General features: G+C 44.7%; 1 protein-coding gene across 1 annotated transcript; it reads left to right on the plus strand.

The window, feature by feature from the left end:
- The first annotated feature begins 5,614 nt into the window (after window positions 1-5,614).
- On the plus strand, window positions 5,615-26,716 carry LOC128405240 (uncharacterized). Its single transcript, XM_053371665.1, has 13 exons — window positions 5,615-5,783; window positions 7,509-7,966; window positions 8,540-8,664; window positions 11,091-11,225; window positions 11,902-11,981; window positions 13,472-13,577; window positions 14,810-14,905; window positions 19,424-19,528; window positions 19,880-20,015; window positions 21,539-21,630; window positions 23,205-23,357; window positions 24,473-24,569; window positions 26,447-26,716. Coding segments are annotated over exons 1-13 (1,608 nt in total). The 5' UTR covers window positions 5,615-5,781; the 3' UTR covers window positions 26,470-26,716.
- The last annotated feature ends 277 nt before the right edge of the window (window positions 26,717-26,993 follow it).

The following is a 26,993-nucleotide window of genomic DNA, read 5'->3' on the forward strand; positions in this document are numbered from 1 at the left end:
ACACTCTAGCACTAGCAGCAGCAGCAGCAGCAGCAGCAGCAGCAGCAGTGATACAATTGAAACACTGACTCTCATGGCTCTTGGAACAGCAAACCTTCTAGAACCTTCCGCTCAAAAGCTATTCATACATTTCATGTATTTTACTACTTCTGTTTTTATTTGTGGATAGATGCCCTCCTTGCAAAGGGCAGCTGGCAACATTGTGCTTTTGTATATTTCCCTGCTAAGTCTTCGTGTTCTTCTGCCTCTTTGTATCTCTTCTTGTATTCCGCGTCTTCACAGATTCTGCCCTCTCTTTCTGGTTGCCTCCAGACAGTATTTAGCAGGAGGGATGGGAACACATCCAGGAAATTTAGGTTCGCGCAATTAAAATGGATTAAAGTGCTCTGTTGTGTGGGATGAACAAATGAGTAATGGGAAGGTTTATAACTGCCGTGGCAAACAATTCAGGTGGAATGCTCATTGTCATTATAACCTCCCTGTAAATAAATCAGAATGAATGCTCAATAAAGACCAGACATAGCCTAACGTCCTCAAAAGCTTTGAGCAAGCAAACCAGAATGACTGTTCAATAAACAGGTTAGCAGGAAAAGTCCTCTTTCTCTTTCTGTTATTGCTCCACACCTGCGGATCCCTTTACCAGCTGATATTTATTTAACGGCTTCTTACACAAAATGCCTTAAGATTAATTTTTACAAGCGCTAGGCCGTATCATTGCCAGCAGGTCTGCTCCCATCCCCTTCATGGGGTTGGAAAGGCAGAAATCAGCAAGTGAAGCTTTTAATGGCATGGACCTAAACATTATTACTTGCTAATCATTGTAATTTAAACTGCTATTCAAGAGAGGGTTCAAAAGCTAGCAACTCCATCTGGTGAAATAATTTAAAACTATTTCTAAATGCAAAAACTATTTGTGAAATCACGTGCTATCACAGATTAAATGAGGACTAACTAAACTACTGACACCAGCAGTGAGAGAGAACATTAAAATATTCCTGAACACTTCCTTAGCAGTTAATTCTGTTGAAATTAGGGTGACCGGGGGGGGGGGAGGTTTCTGCACCTTTAATATTACAGAAGACACAATCCCATGCCACAGACACTTGCTGAAATCCCCTCTCCTGCACAGCTATTAAAGTTGCAGGAGTACTGCCGTTTTCCACATCTGATCACCCTCATTTAAATTAATGAAAGCATTTATTCCAGCCAGTCATTGGGGTTTGTGCCTTCACTCTATGAACAGTCTGTATAACTACAGATACTTGTCAAACTATTGTCTTCCAAAACACTAGGTGGGGAAAAAAATAACACAGCATTAACATGGTGGAAGCATGCCATTTTAATAAAAGGGGGCTTTTATGCTCAGCAGGGCCTGGGTCAATTGCTGGTAACATTTTACACTGATGGGGAAATATCCACAGGGTAGTATATTTTCATATTCCTTGTCAGGAGCTATAAGCTAGCATGGAAGTAAAAAAATGCTGCTCTGCTATTACTGAAGCTCGGTTTGTGTCTTGAGATGTATTTTTATCACAGTTGTTGCATTTGCTCAATAGGGGACAAGAAGATAACCTGTTACTGGGTGTTAGAAATTCTGTATTTTATTTTATTTTATTTTTTAATACTTGCATCTGCTGGCAACTGTGTTTGGAAATGGAATACCATTCAAGGCCATCCTTCAATCTCCTTCAAAAGAACAACCAAAATGTCATAGTTTTTATTGCATATACATAGGGAATCGTAGGTATTTCTGTACATCCAAAGTTCCCAAAGTTCCCAGTATTCTGGGATTTTCATATTGCTTGGTTTGTACAGCTATGTTTCAAATTGTGTTTGGCTTTAAGGATTGCAGAATTTTATGGCAGAAATCGCTTTGGGGCCTTTGGGGCAAAAAGCAGACTACACTTTTTTTATAAATCAACAGCAATAATAATTTTGGTACATTTTCTTTAAATCCTTTCTTAACATAACCGTGTTTTTACAGCCCTCCACAGAAAGGGAGTACGAAGGCCCAAATCTTCTTCTTCTTCACTTTGCAAAACCTAGGGTATATGTTTTAGAAGAAATGGTTGTCATTTTCCCCTCTGGTTGTCTTGTAGGGCCAGCACTACCATTAGGCAGAGTGAGGCAGCTTCCTCAGACAGCAGACACTCAGGGCAGAACATCCAGTAGCCCTCTGTTTCCCTTGTGCCTTCCAGCCTAGTCTACTGCCCCCAGGGCAGGGCAGCATCTCATCCCAGTGTAGAAGCAAGATTCTGCTGCCAGTTGGATTCTAGAAGTGGAAGGGGAGGGCGCCATTTTGTTCTTTGCCTCAGGCAGCAAAATGTATTGCGATTGCCCTGCCAGCCAGAAGCTGAGGCCTAATAGTTGATGCTAGTCAGTGTATGTTTGTTTGTGATTGTAGTGTTGTAATGTCATTGTTGCTTGCTTGATATGCAGACGTCTCCAAGTGACTCACAACACATTTGAAAACAAAAGCAGAACTACGTTACAGCATTAAAAACATAAAAGCACCACTCATATATATCATACCCTCCAACATTTCTCCGATGAAAATAGGGATGTCCTGTTCTATCACCTTCATTTTATTATTATTATCAATTATTTTATTCACATAATATACATTCTTTACAACAAACAACTCCAAAATAAACAGACAACTCCAAAATAAAACCATATGTAACAAAACCATAAGTCTCATATTTTCATTTACACTGATCTCCTCTTGATATTTCTTGCTGCTTTCTGCTTTCCTTATAGAATCTTTATGAAAATTTTAATCCCTTAAATCCTATACCAGTCTTTAACAGTTTCAATTAATCCCTTCACCTCCCTCCCCCACAGCCCAGTACTTCCCTCCACCTGCGTGCGATCTTCTATACCTACTATTATTTTTGTGATTGTTGTGTCTTCATTTTATTCTTTATACCCCGTCCATCTGACTGGGTTGCCCCAGCCACTCTGGGCAGCTTCCAACATAGTAACATGAAACATTTTTTTAAAACTTCCCTATCCAGGCTGCCTTCAGATGTCTTCCAAAGGTTGTATAGTTATTTATCTCCTTGGCTTGGGGGTTGCATAACTCCATACCCTCCAACATTTCTCCGATGAAAATGGGGACTTCCTAAGGAAAAGGGGGACATCCCATGATCAGATCAGAAACTGGGGCAGCTTCTGTAAGTCTGGGACTGCATCTGAAAAATAGGGACACTTGAAGGGTCTTATATATGAATGTTCACATTTGAATGTTCAAATCCCATTTTCTTTCTGGTGGGAGCAGGAGGTGAAATTTTGAGTCTCAGCTTCCTTGCAGAAGCATAGGAGATAGGTTTCTGGAGAAACATGACCTTTTTTTGCATGTCTGTGCTCTTTATTCCACTTCTCCTCTGCCAAACAGAAAAGATTAAAGCAAGCAGGCACAACTTTTGGTCGTGAAACACCAACATATACATAGCAGTTGAGTGGAAGCTTCACAAACATCCTACTTTGCTGATTTCCTTGACCGTTAAAAAAAGAAGGAATGTCAACCACCTTACACAATGATGGGGAACCTGATGTTGTTGGACTCCCTGCTTTCACTCTCAATCAGCAAAGCCAATGGGGCAGGAATGATGGGAGTTGTAGTCCAACAAGATCTGGAGACCCATAAATTCCCCATCCCTGACCTAGCAGGACACAGTATTTGTGTGGTCTATAGTCAACCATTTGGCCAGGCCAGTCACAAACTGTGCAGGCATGAAATGAAGCACATACGATGTAGGAAGCAAGCAAGCAAAACGAGTGGTTAAAAAGTCAAAACAAACCCCCAAAGTGCTTTTCTCATAGAAAAGCTGCTTCAAGAAAGGGGAAATTAGAACAGAGAATTGATGGCAGAGGAGGCTTAACCCTTTGAAAGAGAAATTCAGGGGAAGTCACTGAGGAAGTCACCCAGTGGAAAACACAATTTCTTCACAAACACCCCACATGTATCTGCTGAAAAATCAGCAACACCCCCCCAAAGCATTTTGCTGACACAGAAGTGGACACCCAGGATTTTTGTTACAACACGTGTCTGCTTCCAATGATGCCTTTCCTTAGCCATCAGAAAATAAAAAAATTAAGCATTAAATACGTTCATAATACAATATTTCCTTTGCTAAGGAGGCCAGGATTGAAAGCACAAACAGCAACGGCAATTGCATTAATTGACACGTGCATCCACGACACGCAGATCTGTTTGTTTTTCCTACAGCTCCCCGTGCCTAAAGGCACATTCCCCATCTCCTCCAGTAGCACACATAATGAAACCGTAGCATGGATGAGCAGCATAGCAGCTGCCTTTGAGCTGGTTTAAATCCTTTATGCACATTGCCAGTAATGGGGCCCCAGGTATGAATGGGAGGCGGTGAGAATCCCAGGTGCCTAGGCATAGCAGGTGCAGGTGCAAATCAAGGCCAAACAGAAAGAAAACACAGACGCAATACATAGCAGGTTTAATGAATAAAAAGAAGGCCAGGGTAATATTAAGAAAAACAATGCCCAGGTTGCTAAGGTAACTGTCACATGTCCTCCATTGTGACATTTCCCCCTGCTGGCTCACCTGTCAGATAACCAGAGGTCTTTTATGAGAGTAAGTGCTTGATGCTTTTTTCTCCCATTTTGTTGACATCCCCCCCCCCATAACTGCTATATTTTGAGTCTCGCACTATGGTGTACTAATAGGACAGGAGACTGAGGTGGTGCATATCTAGAAAACTCCGCAAACTGTAAAGAAGGTCTTATTACCTACTGATACTGAACTCTCCCCAAAGCTGAGCTCCTATTGAGGAGCCAGTAGAGCAGACATGGCCAAACTTGGCCCTCCAGATGTTTTGGGACTACAATTCCCATCATCCCTGACCACTTGTCCTGTTAGCTAGGGATGATGGGAATTGTAGTCCCAAGTTTGGCCATGCCTGTGGCCTAGAGGAACAGATTAGGTTGAAGAACAAAGGGGATAACTGAGACAACATGCAATGATCCTAACGCAGAGAACATGTGTGCTTTGGACTGACTTGTCACATCAGCAGAAAATTGTTTATGGGGGGGATTACATACTCCTTGATCAAAGCGGTTTACGGAAAAGTAAATTTGTCGATTAAAAGCGGCTAAAAATAGCCTTATAAGAAAAAACATTCAACAACTCATTAAAATCAACAATGAGCTAAAAACAAATTAAAACACATGAAACTACTAAATGTCTGGATCGGTTTGCCTAAATAAGAAAATGTTAAGTAAGCCCCGGAAAGAGTATAGTGAAGACACCTGCCAGGTATAATAAATAAATAAATAAATAAATAAATAAATAAATAAATAAATGCTTATAGAGAAAAATACAAAGCTTAATATCTTTCCCCTTTTTTAACTAAACTAAGACTTCTATCTAGATTATAATAAAAACACAAAAAGGGGAGGAGATAAAGAAAAATTAAAAATTAAAAAGAATAGAAAATGGGTTAAAAGAGAGAGAAAGAGGAATAAGAGACACCTGCCAGGTATCAATAGGCAGAGAGTTGTAAAGTGTAGTTGGTGCCACACTAAAAAATCAGTTTGAAATGATGTACATGGGAATTGTGTGTTCATGTCGGATCACATATAGGGGGAACATGGGGGTTGCATTTGTTCCTGATTTGGCTGGTGGCAGCGATTTGTTCAGTATGAAAATACTTTTGTTTTCTAGACCTTGCCCAGGTGATTAAGAAGCCTCTGGACAACACTTCCTGAAGAGAGTGAATGTGACAGGGGGGAATTCGGTATTCAGAGATGTAAGTAGGATCTCTTAGCAGCTCTGTGCTCTGGTTCTAACACTATCCATTTGGAACGGTCCTACCATTGGGCAGAGTGCAGAAATTGCCTTAGGTGGCAGGTGCCGGGGAGCAGCCACAGCAGCCTCCCTGCCATTCCCCAGTTGCTGCGTGAGAGCCATACATATTATGCATCCCCTACACTACTCTGCTGCCCTCAGATTCAGCTGCTAGTCCAACTGACTTGCCAAACTCCCTCAGACAACCAAATACCATGAGCCAGGCCTGCTATAGTTCAGAGCAGTTCTAGGGAATTCCTTCCTCCCCAGCCATGGCAGGGTTTATTTTCAAAAGATAGACTTACTTTCAATGGTTCAAGTACAGTCATAACTCGTGTTGCGTTTGCTTCAGGTTGAGCGTTTTTAGGTTGCGTCCCGCGGCGACCCGGAAGTACTGGAAAGGGTTACTTCCGGGTTTTGCTGCATGCACAGACGCTCAAAATGATGTCACGCGCATGCGCAGAAGCGGCGAATCGCGACCCGCGCATGCGCAGACGTGAGTTGCGTTCTGCTCAGGTTGCAAACGGGGCTCTGGAACGGATCCTGTTACAACCAGAGATACCACTGTACAGTAATACCTCTGGTTACGTACCGTCCTCCTTGCGAATGCTTCGGGTAACGAGCTCCGCTAACACGGAAGTAGGCGCACCTGGAAGTGAACTTTGCCCTGGGAAGCAAGCGGAAGTTGTGCAGCAGTGGCATGGCAGCAGCGGGAGACCCCATTAGCGAAAGTGCGCCTCAGGTTAAGAAAGTTTCATGTTAAGAATGGACCTCCAGAACGAATTAAGTTTGTAACCAGAGGTACCACTGTAAATAGCCTGCTTTTCTTTGTGTTGCCACTTACTAGCCTTCAGATGGTGGGAGCACAGGAAGCAAGGCCTCCAAGGAAGATCTCAGCAGCTGTGGGCACTAGGTTTGCATGGGAAGAGGCCAGTCTTGCGATGTTCTGGCCAATGGTCAGGGATTATGAGAGATAATAATAATAATAATAATAATAATAATAATAATAATAATAATAATTCATTATTTATACCCCACCCATCTGACTTGGTTTCCCAAGTCACTCTGGGTGGCTCCCTACTGAATATTAAAAACACAATACAGCATTAAACATTAAAAACTTCCCTAAACAGGGCTGCCTTTAGATGTCTTTTAAAAGTAAGATGGGAGGGTGTTCCACAGGGCAGGCGCCACTACCGAGAACAGTCTCTGCCTGGTTCCCTGTAACCTCACTTCTCACAGTGAGGGAACTGCCAGAAGGCCCTCAGAGCTGGACCTCAGTGTCCGGGCTGAATGATGGGGGTGGAGACGCTCCTTCAGGTATACTGGGCTGAGGCTGCTTAGGGCTTTAAAGGTCAGCACCAACACTTTGAATTGTGCTTGGAAACGTACAGGGAGCCAATGCAGGTCTCTCAGGACCGGTGTTATATGGTCCCGCTGGCCACTCCCAGTCACCAGTCTAGCTGCCGCATTCTGGATTAATTGCAGTTTCCGAGTCACCTTCAAAGGTAGCCCCATGTAGAGCGTATTGCAGTAGTCCACTCTGGTGAGATAGTCTGCAGGCAGGTAGGGTCTCAGTCTGTGTACCGGATGGAGCTGGTGGTCCAACATCTTATGGAGGGCCACTGGTTCCTCATCCTAGAGGACTAAGGTACACTAAGCTCAGCTTTCCCCCACTCTGTTCAAGGTTGGGAAGACTGCGGGCCCTCCTTTCAAGTAGGAACACCAATGCTGCTCCAGCGGAAGAGGAAAGCGTAAGTGCTCCCGATAGAGATCCTGATGTTTCCTTGGAGACCCTTCCCAAGGGCAGGCCATGCACGGCCTACCACAGGATGCAAGCTGTGGGCCCTGAATCCAAGGATCAGAAGAAAGGGCCTTCCAAATCCTGGAGGTTTCGGCGTTGCAGAGCACACAGGGATGTTTCGGTAGGGGATGGGGGAAACAGAAGACTGCTGTGGGACTGCTGTGGGAACTGCAAGACCAGCCCCCAAAGCTTTAAACCACTACAGGAGAAGCAAGACCCAGTAATGGAGAAGAAGCAACCCAACGTTGATCGGCTCGATGTCCGTCCCCTGACAACCTACAACTCACTAGTACTTATGAGCACCACCCCAGAGAGCACAAGTACACTTGGGGGTACTATAGGTAAGGGGGTGCCTGGAGGTTGTTCAGACAAAAGCCAAGAATCTGGTGAATTGGGTCAGTCACAAAGACTGAGGCAGAGGGGTGGGGCCTGGTTGCAAGGGGTTTTTCCATTGCAATGATGGCACCAAATGGGCCTGTTCAAGGAAGGGTTGTTTTCCCAATGGGCAGGGAGAAATTAAATATCTCTACTTCTTCTTCTTCTTCTTCTTCTTCTTCTTCTTCTTCTTCTTCTTCTTCTTCATTTATTACAAGAATTTCATTTATTTAAAAAGTGGTAAAAAGAAAAGAAAAAGAAAAACATGAATGAAAATAAAAAAACAGCGACAATTTGTTGTTGACAAAGAACAGCTGGATATATAAAGGGCCTCATCAAACCTAAATCCGGCCTTGGCTGCACCCCTTTTTGATGAAGTATGGAAATACTGGTTTTCCAGTGCTGTTTTGACATGAGTGCTGTGGGTGCCAGCATAAAATGACTGCCCTGGGAAGCAAAAAAAAAGAGAGGTTCTGGTACTCCAGGAGTACGCACTAAAAAGGCCCACTAATCTGCTTCTACCATATCTTTTGCTGTAGTTTCGTCATTCAGTACCTTGGAATCTACGATCCAGTCGATGCCCTCGATCTATTCAGAGATGGGGAACTTATCAGATCTTGACATCATCGTTAATATGATGGAAACACCTAATTGTGAAGAACAGGTACAAACTTCCCCTTCCCTCCTTCCTTCCTTCCTTCCTTCCTTCCTTCCTTCCTTCCTTCCTTCCTGCTTTTGAAGCAGAACTTGTGTTTGCAGGATCCTGAGCACATGGTCACTCCCACACCATGCACTGAATGATGATGATGATGATAATTTTATTATGTATATCCCACCTGCCTGGCTGGCTTTTCCCAGCCACTCTGGGCAGCTTACAGAACACACACAAAATTGTAAAATGTACACAACTGTCATAGACAGGTAACTGCAATTATTGATCTCAGTTATAAAAATACAGAGTTCATCCACACTTCTGCATGTGGTGTGCACAAGTCCTAGGAGTTTCCCACTTGACCCACACTTTCTCAGCATCCGTCCAGGGAGTTTTCTCTTTGTCCTGCTCCTTTCCATGGGAAAACCTGCTCTTCAGTGATATATCAGAAAAAATAGCCATCTGGGGAAAACCCAAATTCCTGTTAGCTCCGTTTGAGCACTAAAGAGCAGTACTCTTATACCACTTTAACAATTGTGGCTTTCTCCCTAAGAATCCTGGGAATTTCTTAAGGGTGACAACCTCACAGAGTCAACAATAACTTACCAGTAAGAAAGACCACCAGGATAAAATACTGTTTTCATTCCCCATCAACCCATCCCTTGCATCAGAAATATCCCAGGACCCTTAAGAAACTGTGAAAGTGGTGAAGCGTAAAACCTAAGACAGATATTGGGAAGCTTTGGTCCCCCCAAATGTTGCTGAACTATTTTTCCTGGCCGTTGACTATGCTTGCTGGGACTGGTGGAAGTTGAAGTTGAGTCTTCAGGGCTGCATAAAAAGTAGCTAAGCAAAAAAATGAAACAAGGATACACTGTCCAGACATATTGCTACTCTCTCTGATAGTGACTCCAGGAGCTCAGTGCCAACAACACTGCGGCTGAAATGGAGCCACTGAAAAACAAAGGGGATGTCTACACATTCTCAGGGGGACTCTGAGAATTTCAGGTTATGCCCAGTAACCCAGGAATGCTGAGAGCTTGGCAAGGTGGGGAGGGCAGTAACTCAAGATGGAGACAGAACAGCTTGCTGGAGAAGGCATGGCTAGCTCCATTAGGAAGAGCACTCCCATTAGAAGGTGAGAGTACAGTGCAGTATTTTATTGCAGGCTCTGCTTCTCATTACAGTATATATTGTGGAAATGCAATGTATCAAAGGACAGGGTTTATAGTGAGGGGGGAAGAGAACTGGGAGGGAGGGGATTGCATCTGGCAACCAAAGTACCCCTTTGGTTTCAGGTAGTACAAGGGTAAAGGTAAAGGAACCTCTGACCATTAGGTCCAGTCGTGGCTGACTCTGGGGTTGCAGTGCTTATCTCGCTTTACTGGCCGAGGGAGCCGGCGTACAGCTTCCGGGTCATGACTAAGCCGCTTCTGGCAAACCAGAGCAGCGAATGGAAACGCTGTTTACCTTCCCGCCGGAGTGGTACCTGTTTATCTACTTGCACTTTGACGTGCTTTTGAACTGCTAGTACATGGGTAGACAAGTCTAAAAAGCCCATGGCAAACGTTTTCACAGCCCTCTAGCGTAGAGCTTTCCAAGTTGTGTGTCGCAACACATTGGTTTGTCGGCTGCAATGGGCAGGTGTGTCGTGCAAACGCTCCCCACACTCCTCCCAGGGTTGGAAAGGGATTAGTTTAAGCTCTGGTTTGCTAGTGAAACTGAATTACTGTGTCATAAAATGATGCATGTCTAAAAGGTGTGTCGGCAACATGAAAATTTTGGAAAGCTCTGCTCTAGTGGCTATGGTGGCTCATTTATACTGGATTCTGACCAAACTAAGCCTCCTGGTGTATATTTTGCTCTAGAAGCTTAGTTTGGTCAGAATTGAGTAACAGCAACTCAGGGGTTAGGTGGTCAGGTGGCAGCTGTTACTTACCATGCCAGCAGCTCCTGGTTCAGGCTGCGATTGCCATAGTTTACATAGCCAAAACAGCAGCAGCCACACAGAAATTAGCCCCAACATTTACCAAAGTACAAAAAAAGTTTTACAAAAAAACACACACCCTAAGGCAGGCTTCCTCAAACTCGGCCCACCAGATGTTTTTGACCTACAACTCCCATGATCCCTAGCTAGCAGGACCAGTGGTCAGGGATGATGGGAATTGTAGTCTCAAAACATCTGGAGGGCCGAGTTTGAGGAAGCCTGCCCTAAGGGGATCCCCCTACTCAAAAAAACAGCCCAATAAGGATACAGCATGCTCAGTGGTCATGGAATGATGACTGAGATTTGTGGGTGGAGGAAATGGAAAATGGGAGAAGGGGAATGGAATGGAGTGGGGTGGTGGGAATACTGGACAGTGTCGCTCTGCGCTGCAAGGTTTTGTTGCCGTTCCCACATAGGAGTAGGGGCAGCTTGAATGAATAATATTTTCCAGAGTATCCTGGACAACAATGAGGAGAAAATTAGCTTCCTCCGTGCCATTTCTGCTAGTTGCATGGCTGCGCAGAAAAGTGGCAAGGACACCTTGGATCTCCCGTACACGAAGAATGAATTGGTGGAAGCACTTCTGGTAAGTGAGATATCTGGCACCAGGAATCCTGTGGGGCAGATGGGCAGCTAAAGCATTGGGGGGGGGGTGGACTCAATGTTGAGGAGTAAAGAAGAACCCAGGGGAAGGGAGGAGATGTGGCTGTGGCAGAAAGGAGAGGAGTGTGCAGCCATATTAGAACAGGAGGGCCAAATCTATTGTAAAAAATAATAATAACAATAATGATATCCTGAAGGTGTAATGTTGGCTTGGAGGTTTGGGGAAGACGACTAGATGGGGGAAAGTCACAAATACAGCTGAGCAGTGGTGTAGCATGAGGAGACCACAGAGGCAGTTGCCCCGGGCGCAAGATTGTTAGGGGGTGCAAAATTTCAATACCTGGTGCTGCTTCGATGCAGCTGTTTACTTCCATCACTGGTCTCCATTGAAAATGGTTTCTCCATGCAAACCAGGAAGTGACCTCTCCAGACAATGGAACAACTCTTATTTTCTTATCTCTGTGACTGCGATCTCCTGGGTGATGCAGATGCCGTTAGGCAGTTGAATGCACATGCGTATTCCATTTGTTTCCCTCCCACCGTACTCCTCATGGCCCCGGGCGCTGGCAACCCCTGCTACACCACTGCAGCTGAGTAATAGAACCTGGGAGGAAACTGTTACACAGCAATGACTCTCCCCTTTCGTCCTACACTCCCAGATGGTGATGGAGACGCTGCCTGTTCACTCTGTGCCATCATTCCTCCTATCCTGCTCAATGCTCACGGTCTACAACCTCAGGTACCAAGTCAACCTATGACAATGACATCCAGACTGGCTCTAGCACTGGTATTTCTCAACTGCATCATTGGGGAAGGGGGGATTTTCCCCCCAGTTGCATTTCTCACCTCTCACACCATTGCTGGAACCCACCCAGAAATCCTTGGCTCCCCCTCAAATTACATTTCACACAAAGTTCTATGATTCCCTCCTGTTTGTTTTAAAAACCAAACGGGTTTCTGGTTGTTAAGGGTACTGGGAATTGTAGCTCTGTGAGGAGTAAACTACTGTTTGGGGAAACCCATGTGTTTTAAATATGCATTAAATATATGGTACTGATGTGGCTATGTGCTTCTATTCATTGCTTCCTCTTTCAGTCAGTGTCCCTTGTGACTTCTTTTGGTTTGTACCATCACTGTTATACTGACGATATTCAGTTCAGATTTTCCCATGCCTTTTCTTGCTTTTTTATGGTCATGCTCCAGTCTCCTCTTGGATGATAATCTTTAAACTATAAATGTGCACTAAAATAAATTATCTTTTTCTTACACCCAAGCCCTTTGTGTTGTCTGCTCCTCCTCTTTCTTCCGAGGACGCTACTCTAAATTCTTCTTTGCAACTCCAAAGTTTTCTCCTATAGCTCATATTCCCAATCTAGACAAATCCTGTTGATTTAGAATGCCCTGAGCATTCAGTTTTTGGCGCCTGCAACATGGGTGCCTCATTTAGAATGCTTGAAAGCAGGACTGTGCTTATCCGGGTTCTGCAAACCTCCTCCTTCCCCAGCCCACACCACAGCAACTTATCTCAGGGCAGGAGACAGGCAGAGAAAACTTCAGGCACTTCCAATCCATAGGATCCTCAGCCAGGAAAGTGATGCTCAGCATATGGTTCTCATTAAGGAGAAAACCCCATGTGCCTTTTTCTTGGACATATCTCAGTTGGTTAGAGCGCTGTGCTGATAATGCCAAGGTTGCAGGTTCAATCCCTGTATGGGATAGCTGCATATTCCTGCATTCAAGGACTAGACCAGGGGTTGTCAACCTGGTTCCTACCACCCACTAGTGGGTGTTTCAGGATTCTAGGTGGGCAGTAGAGGGCTGTACAGCACAAGCTGAATCCTGCTTCCATTGAGCACTGGTGGGCGGTAAGGAATTTTTACCATCAAGAAAGATGCATTAGTGGGTGGTAGGTATGAAAAGGTTGACTACCCCTGGACTAGATAATCCTCAGGGTCCCTTCCAACTCTACAGTTCTCTGATTCTCAGTGGGATTTGCAGACAGAGCATCATGATCTTTGGTGAGAGGGCTGAAACTTGCCATTTCCAGGCATATGCAGCATCTACATGACATTGTTAGCTTACTTAGGAGAACATGGAGGAAAAGACTCCTTGGAGGAAAGAGGTGCCCCCCACTTTTAAAGGGAGAGCAGAATTTGCATTTTTCTCTATTTCACAGCCCCTCCTCTCAACCAGCATAATAACCAGTTGCTTTTCCTTTGGTCCTGCCAGCAAAATGAAGCCCCCATTTGATCCTGAGCAACTGTCTGGTATCTTGCGACTGGCTCTCCATGGCATTTTTAACATGGATACAGATTTGGAAAATCCTCACAGCCAGGTAAATTCAAGGTTTCTTATAAATACTGGGGAAAGAGAATATTCTTTTTCTGGCTCCCTTTAGTTTTGCTCATATTGCTGAGAGACAATCCATCCTCAGGGCTACAGCAGGCAGATGTACCGGTAAGTATCAGAAAAGCAAGGATGGGGAGTTGTTTGGCTACATCACACATTCCATCTTGTTATCCTGAATCTGCTTCCCAAAGAAGGGTCTTCCTTGGACAGGCTGAGCTACAAGGTTTTCTATAGCCTATCTGCATATATTTTTCAACTTGAACTACTGCAGACTTCTCTTTTTTTGTGTCTCATGACATTTGAGCCCACTGCATCCAGGTCATGGGTAGGCAAACTAAGGCCTGGGGGCCGGATCCGGCCCAATCACCTTCTAAATTTGGCCTGCAGACGATCTGGGAATCAGTGAATAGAATGTGTCCTTTTATTTAAAATGCATCTCTGGGTTATTTGTGGGCCAGAGTAGAATGTGTGCTTTTATTTAAAATGTGTCTCTGGGTTATTTGTGGGGCACAGGAATTCGTTCATCACCCCCCAAAAAAATATAGTCTGGCCCCCCACAAGGTCTGAGGGACAGTGGGCCAGCCCCCTGCTGAAAAAGTTTGCTGACCCCTGATCTAGGTTATACCTCCACTGCTGAAGGCAGTGTGCCTCTGAGTACCGGTTTCTGGGAGGAACAATGCTACACTCAGGTCCTGCTTGAGGGCTTTCCATAGGCATCTGGTTGGGAAGAGGATGCCAGACTAGGTGGACCTTTGGTCAGCTCCATCAGAACGCATCTTATGTTCTTACCTGCCAATGAGGACAACCTTTCAAGTATCTGATGAAGTGGAACTCTGGTCCACAAAAGCCACAGGACTCTGTTGTTTCCCCTGCAACATGGGTACTCCTCAGGAAGTGGCAGTCTGATTATCATCTTATTTGTTAGTGGGCAAAGGAATTCAGTCTGAACACCAGGAGTGGCTAACCTATGGTCCTCCAGATCATCTTGTTGGACTACAACTCCCATCGTTCCTCGCCATTGTTCATGCAGGCTGGGAATGTTGGGAGGTGAAGTTCAGCAACATCTAGAGGGACACAGGTTCCCCACTCCTGCTCTACACATGAGCCCAGGTTTTCCCAAACTTGGGTCTCCAGCTGTTTTTTGGACTACAGTTCCCAGCATCCCTGACAAGTGGTTTGCAAAAGCCTGCACTAGCCTTTGGCTCTCTTTCCCTTCAGGCTCTCTACCAATCGTCTGCAGACACAATGGAGATCATGCTGAAGAGTTTGCTGTCTGAGGTTCCAACTACAAGCCACCTGCTGTTTATTTTGAAGGTGAATGGGTTAAAGGGAAGAGAGTGGCACTTTTATCTTGCCACTTATACGATGGAGAGTCTGGCAGGGAAAGCATTTATGAATATTTGCTTAATGTATTTATAGCCAGCTGTTCATTGTTCACATAAATCCCAGAGAGAGAGAGAGAGAGAGAGAGAGGGAGGGAGGGAGAGAGAGAGAGAGAACGAGAACACAATAAACAATGTTTCATGTAAATACATCTCATGGGAATATAGTTTTCATCGCAGTAGGCATTCTTTTAGTCAGCAACATCACCCGCCAGGCAGCAGTACAGAAACATGGCTTAAGTCACAGTGGTGTCCAAACTTTTTTCAAAGAGGGCCAGATTTGATGAAGTGAAGGGCTGTGAGGGCCGACCAAAGGGCCAGCCAAAGTTGTTAACCTTTATGATTTTACCCCAAAGTTGTTGAGCTTTTTTAAGGGTTTTTTAGAATTTTACCCCAGAAAATGAACTGCCACAGGGGCTGACCAGCAAGCTGGATTAGCCCCCAAAATGTGTTGAATGGTTTCTTTAAATGTAAAGGTTCATCATTGTTCCACCCGATGTGTATGTCTTTAAGGGGCCAGAGCAAGGGCCAGAGCAAGATAACGAGACCCAGCTTTACAGCTGTGAAGCATAGCAGGTGCTGCTGAGTTGTATTTGATTAAGGTGTGTCAGCATTTGGGTGTAGTATATAAGGAGCAGCACCTAGCTCTCCCATTACCCTGGGGGATGGGTTGGTGGTTGGGTCTGGTTTGGTTGTTAATGTACTTAGTGTAAAAGGAGTTTTTGTTTTTCTTATTAAAACCTTGTTTAAGTTATTTTTGAGTCCTTTCTTTTTAATGCAAGGTCTCCCCAGCAAGCTCTCTGCAGCGTTACCATACTGCAAACAGCCAACATCTTTGGTTATGGGCCCAGCTGCTGAGTGGATGACTGCATATTTTTGGACTCTGAGAAAGGTTTGAAAACTCCTTCTCCTGTTAGTGTAGTTCTGTGGGTCTGGAAGAGTTCCAGAATGGTTGACCGGGTTCCTGAAGCTGAGAAGGCTCTGGTCTTCCCACAGCTAACAGATGAGAACTATAGTTTATGGTCTTTTCGGGTGGAGGCGCTTTTGACCTCTAGAGAAGTATGGACCTATGTGACTGATGACCCTCCTGACCCTGTGACTAATGCTTGGTCGAAAGGAGATGCAAAAGCCAGGGCGATAATTAATTTGGCAGTCAGCGACCAGCAAGTAGTCTATATAAGAAATAAGAAAACTGCCAAAGAAATGTGGGACAGTCTTGCAGCAGTGCATGTTAGAAAAGAGTCAGCATCTGCATTGACGTTTTTCAAGCAGTTGTACCAGACGAAGTTGCAGCCTGGTGGTGATTTGGCAGCACACTTGAGACGTCTGGAGGCAATACGCTGCGAATTAATTCGAAGGGACATGGACATACCTGATATTCAGTATGTTTTTATCATTCTTTGTTCCCTTAACGAGGACTTTGATGGCATAGCTAGCCAGATATCTGCCGTTCCACCAGCACAATTAACTGTGGAAGGGGTGACGGCAAGATTAATGGGCGAGTTGGACAGAAGGGAGGCTTGTGCCATAAGCACTCCTATTTCCAGAAGTAATGAGGAACGCCATATGCAAACCTGTGGTGATACAACTGCATTTAAAGCTGCAAAGCGTTGTTGGTTCTGCAATAAACAAGGACATTTTGCAAAGGACTGCAGATCCAAAAGAAAGCAAAGTACTCCCAAGCCTGTTTCTGTTCGTCAGTCACGGTCGTCAGCCCAGCAGCCGACATCGTATAGTAGAGACAGAAACGAGCCCCGAGCTTTTCATGCTCGGACAACAGATCGTAAAAGAATTAAAGATGCCAAGTGGAAGTCTTTTGTTGTGGACTCAGGAGCATCTCAGCATATTTGCAACGATCGAAGCTTGTTTATTTCTTTCGAAGAGGAAATTGGTAATGTACATTTAGCCAATTCACAAGTCTTGCAGTCGCTTGGCAGGGGTACTGTTAAACTTGACTCTTTAAACATTACAATAGCGAACTGCATTTACTGCCCGTCAGTGGACAATCTATTGTCAGTAAGGTGCTTTGCTCGTCAAGGCATAACTGTGCGTTTCTTAAAGTCAATGTGTGAGTTTTTCGATGGGAACAAACGTCTATTATATGCCCGGGAATCTGATGGTTTATATAGACTGTATTTTCGCACCTACTCCCAATCGCCTACAAATTGCAGAGCAGCACAGTCAAGCCAGGGGTTGAGGAATGTAAGGCCTCATTCCGGGTGTGTCCATGAGGCACACAGAATTCTGGGACACCTGAATTTTGCTGATGTAATTAAGACAAAGAATATTGTTAATGGCCTCAACTTAAAACCATGTAAATTTTTTATGCAATGTCTATCCTGTTGCAAGAATAAGATTAAGGTTGCACGCAAGGGTAGATGCTCAGATAGGAAAGTAACTGAGCCATTTGAGCGTGTACATTGTGATTTAGTTGGGCCACTCCCACCATCATTAGGAGGTTCTAAGTACTGGCTTACTCTGATAGACCAGTATAGTAGATATTGTTGGACTTATGCAATAGCTGAGAAGTCCCAAGCATTTGAGAAGTACAAAGTTTTTTGCAACTGGGTAAAAACCCACTTTAACAAACCAATTAAGAACCTGTTTTCTGACCGGGGTGGGGAATTTGTTTCTGAGGATTTTGAGAAATTCCTGGAAGCGCAGGGGACTACTCATGAGTTATCTTGCCCCCGAAGTCCCTGGCAAAATGGGCTTGTTGAAGTTGTACAGCGTGACCTGCAGGCAGGGCTTAAAACTTATCTGCACGATGCTAATCTGCCCAAAGACTTTTGGGCTGAAGCGCTTAATGCCTTTTGTTATGTTAGAAATCGCAGTTATCATTCTGGTTTAGATGTCACCCCCTATGAGAAGCTGTTTAAAAAACGTCCTAATCTGAAATACCTACGCATTTGGGGTTCAGATGTAATTATGCATTATCCCGCTAAGCAGAAATTGGGTGAACGTAGTGTCCAGGGAAAATTAATGGGCTACCAGCAGGGGGCGTACAGAATTTACATACCAGCAACTGGCAAATTTCATATTACCAGAAGCATGATACAAACTGTAAATTGGAATGGAGTTGCTGTCTTCCAAGATACTGATGGTATAGATAATACTGAGGAAGAAGAGGAAGAAGCAGCAGCAGCAGGAAATGGTGCTTCTGAATTAATGGGAAAAGACAAAAAGCCTGTTGAATCTGATAATTTGTTTGATGATTTAAAGTCAAAGGCACCCGAGGGGAGGTTAGATTCTCTTGAGTTTTCTGACCGTGAGCTTAGCCTACAGGCATCTCTTCAATCTGACAATGGTTTACAACCTGAAACTAGTGGTTCACTTAGTCCCATTAAGTCTGAGGAGTCTGACTCTCCTTCCGGACTGAGACGTTCAGATAGAAAGAGACAGAAGCCACAACGTTTTGCAGATGAACATTTTAATACTGTGTATGCCAATAAGGCAGTTTTTGAGCCAAAAAGCTACAATGATGTTCAGAAATTACCTAAGCAACAAGCTGCAAATTGGTATAAAGCTATGAACTCTGAGATAGCTTCTTTAAAAGAGCATAACACTTGGTCTCTTGTACCACAAACCCCAGATATGAGACTTATTGATTCAAAATGGGTTTATAGAGTTAAAATGAATGACAAAAATGAAGTTGTAAGGTGCAAAGCAAGACTAGTTGCTAGGGGTTTTCAACAAATTCCAGGCGAAGATTATGATTTGTGTTATTCACCAAGCGTAAAATATGAAACAGTTAAGCTTTTGTTAAAAGATGCATCACAACGTGGACATTCTGTTTTGAAAGACATGTACAAAGTATGCTTTATGTTTTTGTTCCACAATGATGAACCGCAGGGGAAATGTTGAATGGTTTCTTTAAATGTAAAGGTTCATCATTGTTCCACCCGATGTGTATGTCTTTAAGGGGCCAGAGCAAGGGCCAGAGCAAGATAACGAGACCCAGCTTTACAGCTGTGAAGCATAGCAGGTGCTGCTGAGTTGTATTTGATTAAGGTGTGTCAGCATTTGGGTGTAGTATATAAGGAGCAGCACCTAGCTCTCCCATTACCCTGGGGGATGGGTTGGTGGTTGGGTCTGGTTTGGTTGTTAATGTACTTAGTGTAAAAGGAGTTTTTGTTTTTCTTATTAAAACCTTGTTTAAGTTATTTTTGAGTCCTTTCTTTTTAATGCAAGGTCTCCCCAGCAAGCTCTCTGCAGCGTTACCATACTGCAAACAGCCAACAAAATGGACTTTGGACATGCCTGGCTTAAGGGATGCAACAGACCAGCATCAGCTTGACGAATGCAGAGTCCATTTAGAAATTTTCAGGATTTAGAAATGACAGGGCAGAGAGGAAGAAGAGATGTTTGTGGGGACACAGTTGTCAATGAGTGGTGTGTAAGTCTCAGGCCAGGTGCTGCAGTCATTCTGAACTGCTGCTTCCTTCCTCAGCACATCAACTTCTGGATTCATTCCAACGATCCCCAAGAGAGATATAGGTCTGTCCTCTGCAGCACCACTGTGTTGCGACATGCTCTTCTGCTGCCAGATTTCAACGTGAGTACCCCCAGAACCTGGCTCAATACGGCAACCCCAATACGAGTTTGATGTTTTATTATGCTTTTATATTTGTTGGAAGCCATCCACAGTGGCTGGGGCAACCCAGTCAGATGGGCGGGGTACAAATAATAAAATGATTATTATATTATTATAAGTACTAGGTGAAGCGGGTCCAACCTGTCATTCCCCCTTCTCCATGTTCATGGGAATGTGTCCACAGCAAAGATTCCTACTAAGGACCTGTCTTCCTCACAGGCTAGGATGTGAAGAGTAGAGATCAGTTGAAACAAGGGGAGAAGCAGACCACAAAATATGAGTGAAGATCTCTGTTGTCTTCTGTCCCTGCAGAAGTCCACTGAGCTTCCTGCCTTGGGACACCACGTGGCACAGTTTGGAATCTGTATCACGGATACGATGGAAAATGTGAGCAGCCAGGCCAGGTTGACCATCAGCTGCCTTTATGAGCTGCTGCTTGATCAGATGGGTAAGTTGGTTTGAAAACATGAGAGCAGCAGCCCCTTGTTGGGAGGCCCCATATTGCTTCCAACAACTGATAATACAGTGTCATGAAAATCCATATACAGTGTCTCATCCCTTTAGAGCATTTTCCATTGAGGATGTATCTCCTCAAGATGTTTCAAAGCGAGTTGGAGATGCATCTGAACCATGGACATTTTTATATCATAATTTTGTTATAAATCATAAGTGTTGTGTGTATTGCAATTTTATGTTGTGAACTGCCTTGAGATCAACAGGTGAAGGGCGGTGTGCAAATTTTACACACACACTGACCTAGTCAAGGCTATTCAAATTATTTTGACACTAGAGGTTGAAAATCCCACAACTCTGTCTTCCTAGGAGTTAAAAGCACAAGTCATAAATTAAAAAGCTAACAGTTTCATGACACCCACTCTCAGTTGCCTTGGTGACTCCCTCACTCTTCTTAATAGTAGGACCTGTTTCTGACCCTAAGCCCCCCTCCCCCACCTTCATCTATCCTACCTTCACCTACCTGTGCTTAAGGTAGGGCAATTCATGCTTATCACATCTTATAAATTCTTTCCAGGCTTATTGTTTCAGTACTGTAAAGGTACACCTGACTGTTTGGTCCAGTCATGGATGACTCTGGGGTTGCACGCTCATCTCGTGCTATAGGCTGCGGGAGCCGGCGTTTATCCACAGACAGCTTCCGGGTCATGTGGCCAGCATGACTAAGCCGCTTCTGACAAACCAGAGCAGCACACAGAAACACCGTTTACCTTCCTACCTTCCTATTTATCTACTTGCACTTTGACGTGCTTTCGAACTGCTAGGTGGGCAGGAGCTGGGACTGAACAACGGGAGCTCACCCTGTTGCGGGGATTCGAACTACTGACCTTCTGATCAGCAAGCCCTAGGCTCTGTAGTTTAGACCACAGCACCACCCGTGTCCCATTCAGCACTGTAGCATTGAGCTAATCTCCTCACCCATGCTGAAAAGTGTCATTGTTCTAGTTTCTCTGAACTTGTTCTAGTTTCTCTTAACTTGTATAGATCCCAGAGGGCAAAGTATCCCACAGGGATTAGGACTTAACTGAGAAACGATCTCCCTTCTTTTCACATATTAATTCTTCCACGAGAAAGCTGATACCTGGGGAGGAGGGGAACACACAAAAAACTCCAAAAACCTGGCAGCCTTCTCACTGTTGTGTTTCATGCTGTCCTCATCTTCTCCCATAGGCCACACTCCATATATAAACGTAAGCGTAGCAATTAAGGCCACAAAGTATTTGACATACCTTCTCCTAACCCAGATGCAAATCTTTATTTCTCAAGTCTTGCTTCGGACCACTGCAGGAACAAGTGGGATTGGGCAAATCCCCTTGTGGGGAAATCTTAGGATACCTCACAAATCCTTGCACAGATAGCAGTTATCTTCCGAAGGGGACAGAAAGATCCCAGGTCGTATTGTCAAAGAGACCCATTACATAGACAGAAATAGAGGTACTTCTGCTGTCTCCCTGTCAGGGCTGAGCGTGAGTGAGGCTGAAGAACTGTGGTGCCACAGTTACGAAGACCATAAAATGCTGGCTTACGTGGATTCCTGCAGGGTGGGTGAGGTAAGAGGCAGCATTAAATATGGGCAAGTTCACACCCAATGGAAATGCCTCAGGCTTTCCCAAAATTAGGCTGGTGTAGAAGAGGCTCATCCATACTTCCACTTCCCCCTCGGGAAAACCCACTCTTTGGAGCTGAATCGGAACAAACATCAGTCGGGTTTTCGGTGATTGATATTTGCCCTGATTCATCGCTAAAGAGTGGGTTTTCCCTGGGAAAGCGACAGGGCAATGGGAAACCACTCGGACCCATTCTAAGAATGCATAGGACAAGCTGAAGACCACTCAGACCCATGCTTTCTAGGCTCAGGACAAGCCCAAGTGTGGACAAGCCCTCAGTATTGGTGGTGCTGGTAACAGAGCCCTCTGACCACAGCACCGTTCCTTTCAAGAAAGATCTTAGTGGCCCTATGCCATAGTTTCCCAAACTTGGGTCACCAGCTGTTTTTGGACTATACTTCCCACCACCCCTCATTAGCAGAAATGATGGGAACTGTAGTCCAAAAACAGCTGGAGGTTCAAGTTTGGGAAACCCTGACCCCTATCTACCACTTTGGCAGCAAAATGGGGCCACCACGGACAAGGCGATGGTTTATGCACACTTGAGGGACTCTCTAGATATGTAGAAATGTATCTGTTTACAACCTGGGAGGGAGACTTCATTTTGACTGGGCATGCTTTGTAGCACCCAGGGCCCACCAGGCTTTGTGGGTTCTGGTTGTGGGGAGGGAAGAAAGGGAGTTAGCCTGCTTGAAATAGAAACATGGCACCTACCTTCCCCATACTTTAGAAACCTACCCCACCCTTAAAAGCTTGAGCAATAATATACTCAGATTTGAAAGTAGCAGCCATCCTTAAACCAAAGCTCTTCAGACTTATTTGGAAGAATGGGGTAAGTTCTCCCAAGGATGGGGGTCAGGAAAGAAGTATGTCTTTTTCTTCCTTTCTTCTCATGATACTCTTCCCAACCAGTGCTACACAGCTCCTAATTCCAGGTTGGGTGGAGCCCTTCACAGGACTCCTGTGAGGGACACCAGATCCCTCCAGAGATCCTTTCCATTCATGATTATTTGTGCTCATGAAGCTATTGGGGTGGTCACACATAATCCCGCTTGAAGGACTATTTGCAACTGCAAAAGCTTTGGGGGTAGTCACACTGCTCATTTCTAGTCAGTAAACACCCCACAATGTCTTGCTGAAATTCCATAGCTTTCTATACCACAACTGTCCTGGTTGATTGTTGTCCCGCTTTTGTTGCTTGACAGCAATCATGTGGTGGCACTGAGGAAGCATCGCAGAGCAAGCTAAAGCAGAATAAACCCACCTCCCATGTCAAGAATAATATGTCCCAGAATAAAACCACAATGACACCCATTTGGAGGAGCCTTAGGAAAAGAAGACACTGTAACTTTTGTTATAGATCTCCACTTGTTCCATTCAAATGTACACACATACACACATATGTATATATATATATATATATACACTATAGACACACACACACACATATATACACACATATATATACATGTACTTCTGTCACGCAATCTTTAAAATGTGGACACTTTTGATTTTAGCTGTTCAGAAACATCTTCACAGAAGATCAGAAGAGAACCTTTCTGGAGACATCTCTGTGGGCCATTTATAATCCTGAGCTAAGGATAAGAGAGGCTGGGATCCTCCTAGTGTTTTCCCACCTGGGAAAGGCCAATGAGATAATGGCAGATAAGGTGAGCTACCAAGATAGGCTTCCAAACATCAGAAACTGCTTTACCACCAAGACATCAGTTGGGCCCTGGGTATCCGCAGTCATGGGCGCAAGATGGTGCCACTGGTGGCTGGACTGTAGCCTACTAGGGTGTATGAGGTGTTAGGGGAGGGGCAGTACCTCTGGTGGGTGATGCGCCTTCTTCTGGGGTACAATGTCCACTTTTGGTCCCCACCCTGCACTCAGCTCTTACCTGTGGCTCCTAGAAGCTGTCAGCATGCGACAGTGGCCACATCCCGGAAACCAGATTTGACTGGCTGGCTAAACCAGGTGAGGATAGCCAACAGGTCTCAAATCATCAGTGAGTTAGGGACTTCCCCTGCATGTGAACACATTCTCTGGCAGATTGAGTGGATGAGACCAATTGGTCCAACGGTCAAGAAAGTGGTTTCTGCATGTGCTGTAGAGGGAAGTGAAGAACAGATGAGGCTCATCCACCTGGGGAGAGGGGCCATCTAGGGCAGGCTTCCTCAACCTCGGCCCTCCAGATGTTTTGAGACTACAATTTCCAGCATCCCTGACCACTGGTCCTGCTAGCTAGGGATCATGGGAGTTGTAGGCCAAAAACATCTGGAGGGCCGAGGTTGAGGAAGCCTGATCTAGGAGAAGGAAAACTCTGATCTTCTGCTGCCTTGCAAGATATCTTTGGGAGAAGAAAAGGTTAAGGAGTAAACCCTACACAAATCCAGCGTGGAGTCCCTAAGATGGTTAGATGGCACCTTGTATGTCTCCCTCCAGCAACTCCTCCAGCCCACGTTTGCTCTGCTTTCCTTTGGACCACATCAGCAAGGATGAGGTCTTATCATCTGGCCCAGGCTTGCAGCCTGAGGAGGGCATTTCAGTGCTGCTAGCTCAACTGTTTGACTTCACCCCCCAAAGGCGCACTCCTGCAGACCCATCTGTTGCCCCACCCACTATTGGCCCCTGGAAGGTTGTCTCTGAGGCAATGTGGCCGTCAGGCTGAAAAAGATTCCCCACTAAAACCAGGAGAAAAAGAGATCTCATGTCAGAGCAGAGAACCCTCACCCTTTTCTGCCCAAAGGTAGCCTGATGCTTGCCGTTGTTTCATCTTTCCAGGCAGAAGACGTAGCAGAGAAGATCTACCAGCAGATCTACAAGCTTCAGATACTCGGAGAGGTGCCAGAAGCATTGCAAGGCTTCTTTCCAAGTAGAGGTAATGCTGGCAGACTCAAGAGAGAAGGCCAGATCATATACTTAGCTTGGAAGGTTCCAGGTTCAGCACTCCAACCCCCAATATTTCCAGTTAAAAGAGAGTGTGATAGTGGGAACAGCCTCTCTCTGCACAAGAGCTTGGAGGCCTGGTGGCCTTCAAAGTAGATTACACTGTGCTACCTAAAATATTATTGCCTGGTAAACAGCAGTTTCCAGTCCATAATTGGGAAATGGGAAAGGACAATGTCAAGCTAAGAGAATCACATGATAGTTTACTTGTGCGGTTGGGATTTAAGGTCTGCTTGGACTTCAGTGAGCTGTGCTTATGCAGGAGGATTCAACAAGACACCCAGAATTAAACAGGGGAGGCAAAAGGTTGACATTTACACGTAGGGATTTTTTTTTATGAAGCTTCATTGCATTTGAGAGCCTAACTACATGTGAAGCTGAATGAGCTGCTAGCAGTCACATCAGCATTCCTGTTTTCTGTTAATCAACCAGGGTGGAGGGCTTACTGCAAAATTATTATGCTGTTTTTGCAATGTAGTAGGCTGTCTAAATTGTGTATTGCTTTGTAATGATCTGTTGGGTCTCTGGACCGTAATAAAGATTGAATTGAACTGAATATAGAAATGGCACGAGAAAACTTGTTCTGCTTATTTGTATTATTTATTATTCCCATAATCCTTGTTTGTGGCTGGGGAAACCCTGCCAGATGGAGGGATATAAATAATAAAATTAGTATTTATTATTATTATTATTATTATTATTATTATTATTATTATTATTCCCAATAAAAGCTATTCCCCCCCCAAAAAAAGCAAGTGTGGGGGCAATTTTCATCAGGACTGTAGTGTACAGGGGAGGAGATGTTTAACCCTTCCCCACCAGCTGCAAAATTTACACATATATACAGACTGGGGCCCCCCAACATGTGTGTACACACACACACACACTGCAATAGGAAAAGAGTTTCCACTGATCCCAGTGTTACAAACGGCACCTTTTAATATACTGTAATTGCCCCTAGATCTACATCAAAATTTCAGTATAATGGGGAAAAAATTATTCTTTCTTATAAAAGACCTGCAGCAGGGATGGGGAAGATGTCACCCTCCCAATGTTATCTGACTACAATTCTCATCATCCTTGATGCCTGGGTTAGATAGATAAACTTTATTCGCATTAGCCAACGGCCATAGCAACATAAAACAAACAGTATATACAATTAAAAAGACAACAGTGGGTAAAAAGGGCAATCAAATGACCAAGATTATTGTTCAGATAAAAAGGTAAAGGTACCCCTGCCCGTACGGGCCAGTCTTGCCAGACTCTAGGGCTGTGCACTCATCTCACTCTATAGGCCGGGAGCCAGCGCTGTCCGCAGACACTTCTGGGTCACGTGGCCAGCGTGACGAAGCTACTCTGGTGAGCCAGAGCTGCACACGGAAAGTGGCCCTTAATCTCATTGCACCCTCGATAAACCTAGCAACCTTTGCTGTTGTCTGATCATTTTGATCTGATAAAAGAAAGGACAATGTGGCCGCAGATGGGCGGCCTGGGATGGTAAGTAAGAGTGGGGTGATGATCTCATTCCTCAGATCTTTATAAAGGGGGCAGGACAGGAGAACATGAGCCACTGTTTCCAGATTGCCATCTCCAAAGGGGCAGAGTCGTTTCTCAGTTGGAATCTTTTGGTATCTGCCCTCAAGCCTGCTGTTTGATGGGCGTTGTGGTCAGACAAGAGCTGATGAGCCGCAGCTCCCTCTGAGCCTGAACTTGCAGCCTCCCCTAAACAATGCCTTCATGCTTATCATCTTTAGTTAAATCCTGGCTTGAATAATTAAGTCTCCCTGTTCTACTTGTTTTTCTGTCCAGGTAAAATGATGCCCGAGAATTAAAAGGATGAACCATAATATTCCTTCAGGCAGGAAGGAGAGGACAGCAGCAGATCAGACTTCTCCTCTGTGTGTTTCATCGGCCTCTTCTGCAGAGCTTGTCTCTTCTTCAACCCCAACCACTGTGGCAGAAAGGCAAAGGCAGCTGCCTAGGAACCAAGAGGGACTCCAGGGATGGCTTCTTCCCAGAACCAGCGTTGTACCGGATCTCAGAGCAGCACTGGCTATAAAATACACTTGGGAGCTTGAGGCGGGGGGCAGTGCCAACAGACAGAGAGGTGTACCTGCTGGGCACACACCATAAGTGATCCCCAAAGCATGACACAAGCTACTTTTACTGTTACTTTTTTACAATTAACTGAGCATTGCGATTCCTTTCTCTTGCTGTGTATTTTGCTGTGAATTGTTTTTGCTTAGGCTGGAGTTTATCTTGTGTTGCACTGAATTTTTTTTTGTGTGTGTGTGTGTGTGTAAGCCAGTTTGTGTTACTTTGCAGAACAGACGTGATTAAAATCAAACACTGGTTA

The sequence above is a fragment of the Podarcis raffonei genome, chromosome 17 (genome assembly GCF_027172205.1).
Source record: "Podarcis raffonei isolate rPodRaf1 chromosome 17, rPodRaf1.pri, whole genome shotgun sequence".
Lineage (NCBI taxonomy): Eukaryota > Metazoa > Chordata > Lepidosauria > Squamata > Lacertidae > Podarcis > Podarcis raffonei.